We start from the raw sequence: 16,301 nt of genomic DNA, 5'->3' as shown, positions 1-16,301 counted from the left end.
AGCTATAATTTTCGAAAATTTCAACAAATAAAAACTTGTGTTTTCTGTCTCCTTTATTCTCCTATTTATATTAAGTTCTTTTTGGGCCCAGACAGGGATCTATGGAAGGTTTTGGATATGGGCTCATCCAATTTACTTTTTACTAATTAAATTGAACCCACAATTTAATATAAGTTATAATTGGAATATTACGAGCAGCCACTACAGAAGTAATATTGAACTCTCCCCATCCAAATCCGAAATTACAAGTAATCCGGGTTTCCGTTTAACTTTCATTTCCCGTGCTTAAGATTAAAATGTCCATTAATTAATTAATGTCTGCTATTGACGTAATTAATTAACTTCTTATTAATTCCAAGAGTGGACTTAGCATGAAACACTTATTTATTATTCATAGAGTAATCAAACTCCAACTAGCTAGATTCCGAATAATAAAACTTTGTTTCGCGCTCCTCTTGAGGACATTATCAAACGAGACTCTCCTCGTGCACGATTCAATATAATAGCAATCCTAGCACCGCTAGATATTGATCACCACTACCCAATATATCAGGATAATTGGGTTACGAAAAACCCACACCATTTGATAAGTCAAAGTAGTGCATAATCAATACCGTATGCTCAATGCTAACCTACATTGATTAAGAAACAAATATTATCAAGACCTCGCCTTTCAGTAGATAGCCCAAGGCAAGTCTTGCTGTTAGATCCGTTCAGTGCTATACCACACCAATGTCATCTTATTTCAGTAAGGCTTAGAAATATGCGGACTGACATTGCAACCTTTCTCGATGGATAGTCAAATTCCATCTAGGTTGTGAAATTCATCTTTTTCTTTGTTTAGAACTGACCGTGTTACCTTAAAGTGGACGACGCCCACAACCGGTCTACTAAAACAAAGACTTAGACTTTGTTAGGTTAACTTATACATTTAAACATGCATTAACATCCATTAAATGTAAAACATAACAACATTATGACAAAAAAATAATCTGTTTTATTCCTTGGAAAATAAAATAAGAGTTTTACAGTATTCAATCACTCGAAACGTGATTTCTAGTATACAAACTCTAACATTCGGGCTAGGACATGTGATTCTACCGCCCACGCCCAACTCCAGGAGGATCTAATGGAGCACATTTGGACAAAATTTGGCAACGAGTGGACACAAATGATCTTCATTAGACAACTCTTTCTTCTGCTTCTTTGCCTCCATTTTTTTTTAATGGTGTGTTTTTTTAATTTTTTTAGGATTTTAATTATGTGTGTTTTTTTTTTTTTAGGATTTTAATTGTGTATTTTTTTTTTTTTTAGGATTTTAAATTGTAATTTTATTTTATTTAATGAAGTGTGTTTTTTATTAATTGGATTTGTTGAAAATAAAAATGAAAAATGAAATTGTATGAATAGTTAAGAGATGAGATGGTTAAGAGATGGATGGATGTAGGTGCTATCTCTTAGTTAAGAGATGGAGTGAAAAGTACAGTGGGTCCATGAATAGTGGAGATGAAAGGGTTAAGAGACGGATAAGAGACACCGCTGTGGATGCTCTAAGCACTTTAACCAATAACTCCTAAAATCCCGTGCCGACTAAGCAATGTGTCATCTTAGCCGGGACGGAGGGAGTAGTATCTGGTAAAACTTAATATTGCTGGATCCTAAGGAGCCCCATGCAACAACGTGGGTCCACCCCTAGTTGCAGTGGCTATTTGAAAAGTGAAAAGAGTGAGTATACTATTAAATGGAAGTGGAACGAGAAAGAGAGTTGAATGTAGAGAAAAAAGTGGTTGGGTATATTAATGATAAAAGGAAAGTTATCAAAAATCTTAGTTGAGACAAAGTAAAAGAAAAGTGTGTAGTCTTAGTTGGGACGGAGGGAGTAGTACATCTTAATCAAGTGTGGGGATCCTCTGCTGTTTCTAATACTTCCCTCTGTTCCTGAAAAATTATCATTTATTTCAATTTTCATCCGTCCCTAAAAATTAGCCATCTTTCACTTTTACCATTATTGGTAGTTGACTCTCATCTTACTAGCTTATTTTGACTCACCTTTTATTATAAAATAAAACTAAACCTAAAGTCTATTTTTGGTCCTATACATTAAGTTTGTGACCTTTTGGTCCCAAACAATGTGTTTGGTCCAAATTTAACCTTTTTCCGATAAAATTAACGTTCTAATTTGTTTGGAACCAAAAGGTCACAAACTTAATGTATAGGATCAAAAAGTATTTTAGGGCAAATGTAGAGAACCAAAAATGAACTTTAGTCTAAAACTAATACTCCCTCTGTCCACAAAAAATAGAATACGATTACCATTTTTGGTCGTCCACAAAAAATAGAGCACATTCCTTTATGGAAAGTTTTCAACAAATAATAACTCTACACATCATTCCATTAATACTATTTCTCGCTTACTTTTTCTCATTCTCTCTTACTTTACTAATTCTACATTAAAACTCGTGACATACACAAATTGCTCTATTTTTTATGGACGAATGAAGTATATAAAAGCAGGACCCACATGCTACTAACTTTTTCAACCTACTTTATATTACTTAAAACCCGTGCCAAGTTAAACGGTGACAAATTATTAGACGGGGGAGTTCATCGATAAAATAATACTCCCTCCGTTATTGAAATATAGACATATAGACAAACTTGTAAATGACACGAGTTTTAATGTGCAATTAATAAAATAAGAGAGAGATAAAATCATCGGAAAAGATCGTGGAAGTAGTGTTAGTGGATTGTAGGATTCACATTATTAGTGATGTGTAATTGACTAAAAACTTTTCATAGTTAAACTTAGTCAAATTTTGGAGATAGTCCAAAAATCTCGTATCATCACCTATGTATAAAATCTATTATGCGATGGGGGAATATTCTTTTTCTTATTTGAAAATTTTATTACTCCCTTCGTCCCCGATTAATTGTCACTCTTTGATCTGGTACGGATTTTAAGAAATGTAAAAAAAAGTTGGTTGAAAAGGTTAGTGGAATGTGAGACCCACTTTTTTATATTGGTTTTATAATAAAATGTGAGTTAAGTGAGTTAGTAGAATATGTGACCTACTTACCATTTATGGTAAAAATGAAGTGTTACAATTATTGAGAGATAGATCGAAATAGAAAATAGTGACAATTAATCGGGGACAGAGGGAGTATCCCACTAGAAATGAAATGTTTTCCTTTTTTAGTTGTCCAATTAAAAATGAAACGTTTTTTAAAATAGAAATAACTTTATCTCTATTTTTCCCACTCTCTTACTCTACTCTCTCTTCTTTAACTCACAAAACAACACTATATAAAATCTTGTACTGAAAAGCAAACGTTTCATTTTATTGGGATGGAGGGAGTACGTGAAACAGAGGATTCCTGCCCCTTTATTAACTTGGGATTGATGATGAATTGGGAATCAACTATTTTGGACTGACCTAGGTATCAGCTGACAATGACAAGTTTGATTCCAATGCACTTTTGACAAGTTTTTTTGTTTGAAAAGCAGAAACGCCGCCTTCACGGCTTCACTTCCCTCTCCTTTTCCTTTTCCTCTGAACTCGCACTCTCCCAATTTCAGAGGCGGCGTAAAAATCGCGCTCTCAAATTCAAATCAATCACTTCTTCCTATTCATTTTTGCAGTTTTAATTCTTCCAATTTGCATTATTTGAATTGAAGCCTAGGGTTATTGCCCCATTCATCCCCCTTTCTATTTGCAGCTGTGAACAGAATCACCAATGGCGCATGCTTTACTTCAACCAATCAGATTGCCTTCTTCTCCCACCTGGTTTGGGCAATTCAATGCGCCTAATAAAAGTAAAAATTTGCCGGCGACTATGCTGTGTTCCTCACGATCCGCTTCCATCACACTGAGCAGTTTCTCAGGATTGCGGCGAGCTAATTCCGTTGACGCGATGCTGCACCGAGGCCAGTCCAGTTTCCTATCAAAAGTTGCATCTGCAATCGCCGTCAATAGACGAGGGAGAAGTTCGCGAATGGCTCCGCGGGCCATGTTCGAGCGCTTCACGGAGAAGGCAATCAAGGTGATTATGCTGTCGCAGGAGGAGGCGAGGCGGCTGGGGCATAATTTCGTTGGGACGGAGCAGATATTATTGGGGCTCATTGGTGAGGGCACTGGACTTGCTGCAAAGACTCTCAAGGCCATTGGTATACACTTGAAAGATGCCCGTATCGAGGTGGAGAAGATCATTGGGCGGGGGAGTGGATTTGTTGCTGTGGAGTTACCGTTTACTCCTCGCGCTAAGCGTGTGCTGGAGCTCTCTCTTGAGGAAGCCCGCCAGCTTGGTAACTAATCTTCCAAAGCTATTAGTTTGTGGTGATGCTCTGTTTAAGTTGTTTTGTTTTCTTAGCTTTGGCTACTTATCGTGAAAAATGGCTCAATTTTCTGTTAATTGTTTTACAGTGAAAATATGAAGATAGATTCACTTTTGTTTTCCAATTTGATTTATTTGTGTTTTTGGTTCAGGACACAATTATATCGCACCAGAGCACTTGCTTCTGGGATTGCTTCGCGAGGGTGATGGTGTTGCTGCGCGTGTCCTGGAAAATTTAGGAGCTGACATGAGTAACATTCGAACTCAGGCAAGTATTTCCATGTCTTCCTAAGGTTTGGCTGTTTTATGGTTACCTTAAAATTGAAGGATTTTGCATTTGGTGAAGTAGGTCATTAGAATGATAGGTGAGAATCAAGAGACTGCTACTGTTGGTGGAGGAGATAGAAGCTCTGGTGGCAATATGCCTACTCTTGAGGAGTACGGTACCAATTTAACCAAGCTTGCAGAAGAGGTAAATTTCTACATTTTTTTATCTGTATGGTTGGACTCCTTTGGAGGTGTAATAGAAGCTGCTCTTATCTTTCTAGGGTAAATTAGACCCAGTTTCTGGAAGGCAGGAACAGATTGAGCGTGTCACTCAAATATTGGGAAGGCGCACAAAAAATAATCCTTGCCTTATTGGAGAACCTGGTGTTGGAAAAACAGCTGTTGCTGAGGGTCTTGCTCAAAGAATAGCTAACGGCGATGTTCCTGAGACTATTGAGGGTAAAAAGGTGTGCCAGTACTTTACTTGTTTATTTCATGAAATAGATGCAAACCTTTACATTATTTCAATCCTTGAATAATACTATTGTCTTTGATGAATGAACCCCCAACCAAATCAAGCAGCTCTGCCTTAACATCCATGCCAATATTGAATTCTATATTTGTTTATTTGGGAAATTCATGCCTTTCCTAGAAGAATGTATAATTATTCACTGGACAATGATGCAGATGCATGCTGGCACTCTTCATTATTTAGTCGGTCTATTGGTTTGTGATTATGATCATTTATCATGTCCAAGTTATCATTATGCTATTTAATCTTGTTTGTTGTACATTTGAGTTGAGTTCTATGCACTTGGATCAGAATGCATTTCCCGAATTAGAAATTGCCTTTTTCTTTTCTTCTTTTTATTCATTGTCTTTTCTTTTTTTATGTAATGCTTTCTTGCATATCAGGTGATAACATTGGATATGGGTCTCCTTGTTGCTGGGACAAAATATCGTGGTGAATTTGAAGAAAGATTAAAGAAGTTAATGGAAGAGATTAGGAAAAGTGACGACATTATACTTTTCATTGATGAAGTACACACTTTGATTGGAGCAGGAGCTGCTGAAGGGGCTATTGATGCTGCAAACATCTTGAAGCCTGCATTAGCTCGAGGTGAACTACAGGTTAGCTTCAGAACAATCATATGTAACAATGATGAAATTCGCTACATAAAGCATGAATCTTGCAGAGAGTGAGACAAGATACATTTCACTCATATCATGGCCTATCCCCTTTTTCTTTTCTTTCCTTTATGCCCCACTAGTATATCAATTTGACTCATTTAAAATCATAACACAGCCTGGAACTTGCTTATGATTTTGATTTATAAATTTGAATCATATTGCTTCAATGTCTTAGGTCATACACTTTGATCATGAGGTAGTTATTTCACTGTTTAAAATACTCTACTTTATGAGTGTATACCTAAATTTATTTAATTTAGATTTATGGATGCATTAAGCTTTTCCCCAACTAAATTTCCCTGGCCTTTCATCTCCATAAGTGATGTATTTTGATTCTTGTTTTAGTGGTTATGCAGTTTTCTGGTAGGTGATGTCTGTGTCATGTTTATGTGGATAAACAAGAATATCCACTGATCTGTGGTTAAGCATGAAAATCTCAGCCTGGGTAATATATAATTTTGATATCCTGGACTATTTGCATACTGCTAGCAATTCCAAAGAGATACTGGGATGGAGGAATTTTGGTGCGACTTTAACATGAATGTTTTCTGAATGCTAGTTATAACTAGTTTGGATTGACCTCATTATATGCAGTTTTGGCTCCTTATAGTTTCTCATTGGTGGACATCCTTTTTGTGGCTACTGTATCATACGTGTGTACACATCATGTAATTTCAGTGCATTGGTGCCACTACACTTGAAGAATACCGAAAGCACATTGAGAAGGATCCTGCATTAGAAAGGAGGTTTCAACCTGTCAGGGTTCCTGAACCTACTGTAGATGAAGCCATTGTGATTCTTAAAGGGCTTCGGGAGCGGTATGAGATACACCACAAGCTTCACTACACAGATGAAGCTTTAGTTGCTGCAGCTCAATTATCCCATCAGTATATCAGGTATGAATTATTAAGGAAATTGTCTATCATAATGATTATTTAACATGTATTTTTTGTGCACCAATTAACCTTGGACAGTTGTTTCCATTTCTTCTCAACCCTCAAGAAAAAATGAACTGCTTACATCAGTTGTACGTTGTAGTATTGTTTATCTTCTTTACAGACATTAAGAATGTCAAAATGAAAGGAATTTTATACCCATTTATTTGTATTCATACATTTAAAAGCAGCTGATGAATATCAACAGAAAAACTCTTTGATGGATGGTGTTAGATTAAAGTAGAACTAATCATAACAAAAAATAGAATAAAACATGAACCCTGAATCAAATACAAAATAACCTGAATATTTTGCCTCCAACCTTCATATGAATATTTGTTTGCAATTTGCATGTTGCAGCGACCGATTTCTGCCTGATAAAGCTATTGATTTGATTGATGAAGCTGGCTCCCGGGTCCGACTGAAACATGCAAAGGTAAGACCCTGACCTGATAGCTAACACAACCTTTTTTTCACCTTATGGTTATGATGATTATTAATTTGTTTGTAGCTTCCTGAAGAAGCTAAGGAGCTAGAAAAGGAGATCAGGCAGATAACAAAGGAAAAGAATGAAGCTGTTCGAAGTCAGGATTTTGAGAAGGTTAGTTGTGCACATAATTTCGATGCTGATATAGGTGTCCTGTATAGTTAAGATGTCAGATCCAGAATATGTTATATGTGGGTTGAAATGGAGGTATTGGGTCCTGAGCTTTTTATATTCTCTTAATTAATTTGTAGGCTGGGGAGCTACGTGATAGAGAAATGGATCTTAGGGCACAAATGTCTGGTCTTGTCGAAAAGAACAAGGAGATGGCCAAGGCAGAAAGTGAGGCTGGGGATGGAGGCCCTATTGTTACTGAAGTTGACATTCAGCATATAGTTTCAGCTTGGACAGGCATCCCTGTTGAGAAGGTCTCAGTTGATGAATCTGATCGTCTCCTCAAGATGGAGGAGACACTCCACACAAGGGTCATTGGGCAGGACGAAGCTGTCAAAGCCATTAGTCGTGCTATTCGCCGTGCCCGTGTTGGGCTAAAAAATCCCAACCGTCCTATCGCTAGCTTCATCTTTTCTGGTCCTACTGGTGTGGGGAAATCTGAACTAGCTAAAGCACTGGCTACCTATTATTTTGGATCTGAAGAAGCCATGATCCGACTTGATATGAGTGAGTTCATGGAGAGACACACTGTTTCAAAGCTAATCGGGTCACCTCCTGGATATGTTGGTTACACTGAAGGGGGGCAGCTTACTGAGGCTGTTCGCCGTCGTCCTTACACAGTTGTGCTTTTTGATGAGATTGAAAAAGCCCATCCTGATGTTTTCAACATGATGCTTCAAATTCTCGAAGATGGTAGGCTGACCGACAGTAAAGGTAGAACAGTAGACTTCAAAAACACTCTTTTGATCATGACATCAAATATCGGAAGTAGTGTAATTGAGAAGGGAGGGCGTCGTATTGGTTTTGATCTGGATTATGATGAGAAGGATAACAGTTATAACCGGATCAAGAGCCTTGTGACCGAGGAGCTAAAACAATATTTCAGGCCAGAATTTTTAAACAGATTGGATGAGATGATTGTATTCAGACAGCTCACCAAGCTGGAAGTGAAGCAGATATCTGATATCATGCTGAAGGAGGTATTCAAGAGACTGGAAGGCAGGGATATTGAACTTAATGTGACCGAGAGGTTTAGAGATAGGGTGGTCGATGAAGGATATGACCCGAGCTACGGAGCTAGACCACTCAGACGAGCTATTATGAGGTTACTTGAGGATAGCATGGCTGAAAAGATGCTTGCCTGTGAGATCAAAGAAGGCGACTCAGTTATCGTTGATGTTGATTCTGATGGCAAAGTCGTAGTCCTGAACGGTAGTAGTGGCGCTCCTCCAGAACCGTATCCCGAACCAGTGGTGTTCTAGATTTCGCTGTCTGTTCGATTTCTGCTAGTACGTTTGGTTTCTACAATTTGGAAGCAATCAGTTAAAATTTGATTTATATTAGGCTTATAAGTGCATGTTGTATGTTGTTTTTACAGGGGAGATAAGTTCTACATTTGAGTAGTTGGTAAGGGTTTATTATTGTCAAATGACAAGGATAGTAAAATATGGTGCCCCTTTAGTCTTTTTTTTTTCCTTCTGAAATTGGATGGTTGACATTGGATCTTGGAGGAAATAAATCAATAATGTACTATCTATTAATTTGATGTATTTGATTTGATGCCGGTTAGTAGTACATAATTTCTATTCTCTCGGTCCCATAAAAATAGGGACTCGTCGTGACTCTTCCTTCTCCACTCTCAAACACAATTCTTACCAATAATCATTAATTAGCAGTCCAAACAATTCCAAATTAAATTTTATCTAAATTTAATATTTGATTATCATATTCCGTTTACTTTGATGTAGTATCATGCAATGAGAAAGTCAAACAACGAACGCTCTGGCTCACCTATAATATCAGTAGTGGTTTTACTACCATAATTTATGGTCAAAAAAGAATACCATGAAAACTATAAATATTAAGGAAGATAAGATGTACTGTATTTGGGATTCAAATTTCTTATTCACAACTTTCGGCCAACACTAGAATTCCAAAGCTCCGTATCAAAAAGGTGAGATACAGAAACAACAAACTCAGAGTATTATACATAAGTTATCATCACAACAAAGTCGTTGTAGTATAGTGGTAAGTATTCCCGCCTGTCACGCGGGTGACCCGGGTTCGATCCCCGGCAACGGCGTGTTCTTTTTATATTTTGCATATGAAGCTACACAGTACATGTGATTCACTCTCATATAGAATAAAAACAACTTCCTTTCTTCATTAAATAATTTTTAAAATTCTAAGTCGTAAAAATGACTAAATGCATATATATTTACTTTCTTAGTATTACCATCAAACAAAATAATCACAATAGTCATTCATATCCATTAATTTCATCATTAAAATATTTTAAAATTCCAAGTTATAAAAACGACTATATGCATGTATACTTAATTTCTTAGTGATATCTCGAAATGAAATAATATTAGTATTTCACATCTAATAATATTATTACTCCTATTAAATAACTCTTAAAATTCTAAGACGAAGTAATAATAGTATTCCATATCCAACTATTTTATTCCAAGTTAAAAATACGACAGTATACTTAATTTCTTAGTGTTATCATCAAACGAAATAATCATAGTTATTCACATTCAGTTATCTTATTATTAAATGATTTTTAAAATTTCAAATAATCATAATCATTTACATCTAATTATTTTATTACTATAAAATTCTAAATTTTAAATTGAATAACTTTTCAAAATTTTAAATAATCATAGCTACTCACATCAAATTATATATATTTTTTTTGTTGTGAACATAAATTTCTTTAAGATATTAATTTAAGATTATAAAATAATTATATTTTCAATCTATTTTAGAATTATTTAAGTGTAATTTAAAAATAAAAAATAATTGCATTCTGAATAAGATATAATTTCAAGAAGATGGAATAAAATGACTAGGCAAACTATATGATGTATCACTTCTAAAATAGGCTGCCTAAATTTATTACAATTCAATTTATAAAATTTCTCTAATTAAATGGCACCATTTTGTTGCTTTTGTCATCAATATTTTTCATATTTCTATATATAATCCATGTAATTTCGTAGTGATTTAACCTAATAAATATAACAAAAGGGTAATCAAGTAAAGGAATAGTTTATAAGAAAACTGGTTTAAATAAAATCAATTTAAAATTTAATGACATTTTGTATATACTCAATTTTTGTCAATTTATCTTTACTTTTTTTATATGCATTTTGTGGAAATCAACTGAAAACTGCCAAAGTTCGGTTGATATAAAAGAACAAAAATAAGGTCACAACTAAAAAATACTAGGAAAATTATGGTCGTAAATTATTTTTAAAAGATGTATAGTGCTTGAGATGTTACAGTATTTTAACAGCAAAGTAGTAACTGACGCATTCCATTCCTATTAAACTAAGAATAAAGTTTGAAGAGACAAATCATTAGATTTAACTTTTAATATATATGTTGTCATGTTGAGTCTTGAAATTATGATTTTAATACATGGGGAAATAAAAAAATGAAATGGGCCGAAATATTATGAACGAAGTTGTTATCTGTTTTTGCAATTAATATACGCTTTAATACATACCACTATTTACATCGTTCCGCATTTTTTCTAAAAAAACTTTTGTTATATCGTCAATTGAAAAATTAACTTTTCAAAAAAGGGAATATTTTTTTTTTTTTGAAAATATCCATATACAAGAAACTAGAAAAGTAGATAAACTTTATCAAAGGTTGGGGCTAACAAATAAAGTTATTCATTTGCATTTGAATGACTAAATTAGTACTCTCCCGGTTCGATATTAATTGTTTGTCTTATCCGACTCCATTAATTGTCCACTTTCACTTTTTTTTATTATAAATGGTAAATAGGCCGCACAATCTACTAACTCATTTCACTCACATTTATTACTAAAACTAGTTTATACAAGTGGCATTCATGTTATACTAACTTTTTCAACCCACTTTTCTTTACATTTTTAAAATCTGTGTTCATTTCACTCACATTTTATTATAAAACTAATTTATACATGTAGGACCATGTTCTACTAACTTTTTCAATTCACTTTCATTTACATTTCTTAAAATCTGTGTTGGAATCAAAGTGAACAATTATTAGGGTATGTATGATATTCATGTCCATAGCATAAATATATCATTATTTGATAGATCTATAGCAAAAGCATTAGAGGAAAAAAATGTAACTTTGTGTTTTCTATCAGACAACTCCATCATTCTCTCAAGCTACTCCATCACTGAGAGCATCTCCAAAGAGGGGAGATCACCAAGAGGGGAGATAAATAAAGAGGTAAACTCTTATAACTACCACATTTACTTTTTTTTTCAAGAAAAATCATTCTCTAAGGGAAAAGATATTTAAGAAGGTATTATACCTTTTCCTATTTTGTAGAAGCATCTTTAGAGCATCCACAATAGAAATAGGCGCCACTCTCTCTCCCTGCCACGTCATCAGCACTAAAAATCCACCTGCCACGTCAGCATTTACTCAAATAGGCCAGCCGCAATAAAAATAATTCAAAAACAATTATATTTTACGGAATAAAATTTACGATTAAATTAAGGAAATAAATTTACGAGACATATACGGGAAAATTCATTCATTTCATTAAAAAAAAAGGTACATAGATAAAAAAAAAATACATGATTTTTTATAAAAAAAACGGGCTTCCACACATGAGCCCCGCCGCTCTCTACTCCTCGTCGCCGCCGCCGCCACCCGGGGTATCTAAGCCCGCGTCTGAAAACCCCACCAGTGCCCTCGAGGCATCCAAATCCACCTGCATGTTCTCGAGCATCGAGTAGAGAAACCTCTTCTCCGTGGGGTCGGTTGTGGCCATCCACTCTTGGAAGACCGTGTACATCCGTTCCTCCGTTTTTGCACGCGAGAATAAGGTGTACGCGCGTGGGAGTGGGGCCGAGATGACCTCCTGGGGCGATAGGGGGGATCCTCCCCTCGCTGCCCGTTGCGCCCGGTTTTGGCCAACCGGGCGAGGGCGACAAGTAGAGGATGGAGGGGACGAAAACTCCTCAGCATCCGGGGGGAGGTCGTGGGATCCGCCGCTGCTGCCGCTGTAGTCGCCGAAATAGTTCAGCATCTGCTTCTTCGGCCACCCAGCGTCGCATCCCGCCCGGAACTTCTCGGAGTCCTTCAGCAACACATAGCATTCCCAGAAGGTGAACTCCTTATACTTCCCCGGCAAGGGGAACTGACTCTCCGCTATCCTCCTGGCGTCCTCCTCATTTTGCCCACTAGTCGGCTGGCGGAGAGCGTTGGCGTACAACCCCGAAAATCGGCCGACCGCGGCCCTGATCCGTTCCCACCCCTTCCGGCACTCCTCCCCGCTGTAGTCCTTCCTGTGCGGACAGTTCCTCCTGTAGGCTGCTCTAATCTTCGCCCACATGTTGACGACCCGCTGGCTGTTCGCAACCAGCGGATCGTCGCAAACCGACAACCACGCCTTGGCCATGCCGGCGTACTCAACCTCCGTCCACTTCCTCCGCGCGGGGGTGTCGTCAACAGCAGGCTGCGACGACTCGCCGACCACCTTGCCCTTCCCCTTGGCCTTCTTCTTCGGCGCGGCCCGACCCGCTGGAACGGGAGTGTCCGGCTCCCCGAGATCGATCCCCATCTCATGCAATGACAAAAGGTCATCGCCAGTGAACTGCGTCTCCACTTGGGTCGACGTATGAGACGAAGCCGTCAAAAAATCAAGAGAGGGACGATAGACCGTGTCCCCCCCCCCCCCCCCGTGGTGACCCCTGCATACCGGGCTCCTGTTAGAGTTTGTATACTAGAAATCACGTTTCGAGTGATTGAATACTGTAAAACTCTTATTTTATTTTCCAATAAATAAAACAGATTATTTTTGTCATAATGTTGTTATGTTTTACATTTAATGGATGTTAATGCATGTTTAAATGTATAAGTTAACTTAACAAAGTCTAAGTCTTTGTTTTAGTAGACCGGTTGTGGGCGTCGTCCACTTTAAGGTAATACGGTCAGTTCTAAACAAAGAAAAAGCTGAATTTCACAACCTAGATGGAATTTGACTATCCATCGAGAAAGGTTGCAATGTCAGTCTGCATATTTCTAAACCTTACTGAAATAAGATGACATTGGTGTGGTATAGCACCGAACGGATCTAACAGCAAGACTTGCCTTAGGATATCTACTAAAAGGCGAGGTCTTGATAAATATTTATTTCTTAATCAATGTAGGTTAGCATTGAGCATACGGTATTGATTATGCACTGCTTTGACTTATCAAATGGTGCGGGTTTTTCGTAACCCAATTATCCTGATATATTGGGTAGTGGTGATCGATATCTAGCGGTGCTAGGATTGCTATTATATTGAATCGTGCGCGAGCTGAGTCTCACTTGATAATGTCATCAGGAGGAGCGCGTAACGAGGTTTTATTATTCGGAACCTAGCTAGTTGGAGTGTGATTACTCTATGAATAATAAATAAGCGTTTCATGCTAAGTCCACTCTTGGAATTAATAAGAAGTTAATTAATTAAGTCAATAGCAGACACTAATTAATTAATGGACATTTTAATCTTAATCATGGGAAATGAAAGTTAAACGGAAACCCGGATTACTTGTAATTTTGGATTTCGATGGGGAGAGTTCAATATTACTTCTGTAGTGGCTGCTCGTAATATTCCAATTATAACTTATATTAAATTGTGGGTTCAATTTAATTAGTAAAAAGTAAATTGGATGAGCCCATATCCAAAGCCTTCCATAGATCACTGTCTGGGCCCAAAAGGAACTTAATATAAATAGGAGAATAAAGGAGACAGAAATAACACAATTCTCATTATTGTTGTTTTTCGAAAATTCCACTCCTAAGCTGAGGAGAATTTCGAAATTCTCTCCTATTCCAAAAGGGATCGTCCGAGAGCCACCGAGGCGCCGGTCTTTTTCACCGGAAACCCTAGCAAAACCTTAACCCTAGTAAAACCCACCCTTCGACCACAACGGCGGCGCGCAACCGAGAGCAGCCGCGCCTTGCGCGGCGGTTGCTGGCACGCGCGAGACCGCCGGACCAGTGGGAGAGCGCCGGAGGTTCGCGGCTTTAGCTGCGCGGCTTGTGATCGTCGGGGTTGGGCCATCTCGGCGGTTACACGCCGGGAAGGAAGTAGGGTGGAAGCGGCGCGCCCAGCGCGCGCGTTTTCCGGCGGCGGTCGGGCGGCGAATTCGCCGCTCCGGCGAGCGTCTCCGGAGGATACGTTCAAATCTTCGTCGTGTAGATTCGTGCCAACCTCGAATCGCAAGATATTGACGAAAGATTATTTTAATGATTATTTAATTCCTAAATTAATAGATATCATTAAAAATAATATTATTTAATGAAATAAAATATTTTAGGAAGATTTCCCTAGATTTTAGGAATATTTAGATTATTTTCTATATCTATGAATATTTTATATCCTAGATGATATAGATGAGAATAATTTAATAGTTTCCTAAATATAATATATCTAGAATCTATAATAAGATATATATATATATATATATATATATATATATATAAGATTACATTGAATAATATAATTAATGTTCTTCCTAATCTTGAACTTGGAATTTATATGAATTTAATTTTTCATGTCTAATTAAGATTATAAATAATGTGCTTTATTTTAGATATATCTTATAGTAAGACATGAATAAGAATTAATTTCTAGATTAATAATTCCTAATACTAAGACTTTAAAGATTTTAAAAGATTTAATTATCCAGTCAATTAAATACCAACAGAATTTAATTAGTCTTAATCTGCCTTAAGGCTAAAGGATAATTAATGAAAAACCATAACTAAAATGTCTAAGCGATAATTATGAACTTAAAGTTTATATATGGTCTCCATCGGTTGGACTGCCAAATTTTGTGAAGCTGATTTTCTAATATTATCGCCACCTACAAAGTAGGGACAATAATCCTACGAAAACGGTATGTTCATAAGGGCAGACTTCTCACATAATAAATAGAATGAACTAGAATGTGGTTCCCAATATTATTGCCACTTGCAAAGTGGGGACAATAATCCTAAGGAACTGCGAGTTTCAGGGTTCAATCAGAATTTATGAGATAGCTTGGTTTTGTTATCAGCACATGAACATTGTTATGGGAGTGTGTTGTAGAAATAAAATTCTGTAATGCTAAATCTGATGGTCATGCTTAGGCAGCATTTGACATGTTGACCTCCAAAGGAGGAAGATATTGATGCGTCGGTGTTGTGACCAGTAAAATTGTAAAGTTTTTGATGCGTATTAACCTCCAAAGGAGGATACAATTTATTAATTTTGCTGTTGTAAGATTTTGAAAAGTTCTATGGTTAATCTACTCAATTTCCTTACATAAGTTTATGACAAATAGTAAAATCTTCTGTTTGCAGTGCAATAAAATCCGTCAAGATGTCTTTTAATCCTCTTTCTGCCATTCTCAAAGAACACAAACTCGAAGGCCAAAATTACATCGAATGGAAACAAAACTTGGATATCGTTCTCACAGCCGAAGAGTACAAGTTCGTGCTCACTACTCCACGCCCAGCTGTGCCGGCAGCTAATGCCGCGCAATCATTGCGAGATGCGCATAGACGGTGGCATAAGGCGAATGAGATGGCTAAGTGCTATATGTTGACTTCTATGTCATCAATACTCAAGCATCAGCATTCTGCCATGGAAACTGCCGCCGAGATCATGACAAATCTCGCAAATCTTTTTGGTACTCAGAATCGAACGGCTAAGTCTCAAGCCTTTCGGAGTATCATGACAAAGTCTATGAAGGAAGGCTCGTGTGTGAGGCAACACGTCCTCGAGATGATGAGTCACCTCAACCAGATTGAGGTGTTGGGAGGGACAATCGATCCCGAGTCCCAGGTTACTATAATCCTTCAGAGTCTTCCCCCTAGCTTCCAGCAGTTCAAGCTCAACTTCGAGATGAACAAGCGAAATTACAC

The 16,301-nt window shown here is 37.1% G+C and overlaps 1 protein-coding gene and 1 non-coding gene across 2 annotated transcripts; both read left to right on the top strand.

The window, feature by feature from the left end:
- Positions 1–3,448: 3,448 nt before the first annotated feature.
- LOC125207360 (ATP-dependent Clp protease ATP-binding subunit ClpA homolog CD4B, chloroplastic-like) lies at positions 3,449–8,933 on the top strand. The gene is made up of 9 exons (XM_089061275.1): positions 3,449–4,303; positions 4,485–4,600; positions 4,682–4,804; positions 4,881–5,066; positions 5,515–5,730; positions 6,469–6,686; positions 7,086–7,161; positions 7,237–7,326; positions 7,464–8,933. The coding sequence occupies exons 1-9, from the start codon at positions 3,736–3,738 to the stop codon at positions 8,643–8,645; spliced, it is 2,775 nt and encodes a 924-aa protein (XP_088917401.1). The 5' UTR covers positions 3,449–3,735; the 3' UTR covers positions 8,646–8,933.
- A 461-nt stretch (positions 8,934–9,394) lies between these two features.
- On the top strand, positions 9,395–9,466 carry TRNAD-GUC (transfer RNA aspartic acid (anticodon GUC)). The gene has a single exon. It is a non-coding gene; the product is annotated as a tRNA-Asp (tRNA).
- Positions 9,467–16,301: the final 6,835 nt, after the last annotated feature.

The sequence above is a fragment of the Salvia hispanica genome, chromosome 6 (assembly GCF_029641045.1).
Source record: "Salvia hispanica isolate PSC_SH4W2 chromosome 6, Shi_PSC_v1, whole genome shotgun sequence".
In the NCBI taxonomy this organism is placed as follows: domain Eukaryota; kingdom Viridiplantae; phylum Streptophyta; class Magnoliopsida; order Lamiales; family Lamiaceae; genus Salvia; species Salvia hispanica.
The sequence above is the reverse complement of the archived record's forward strand: the minus strand, read 5'-3'. Positions and strand labels throughout refer to the sequence as shown.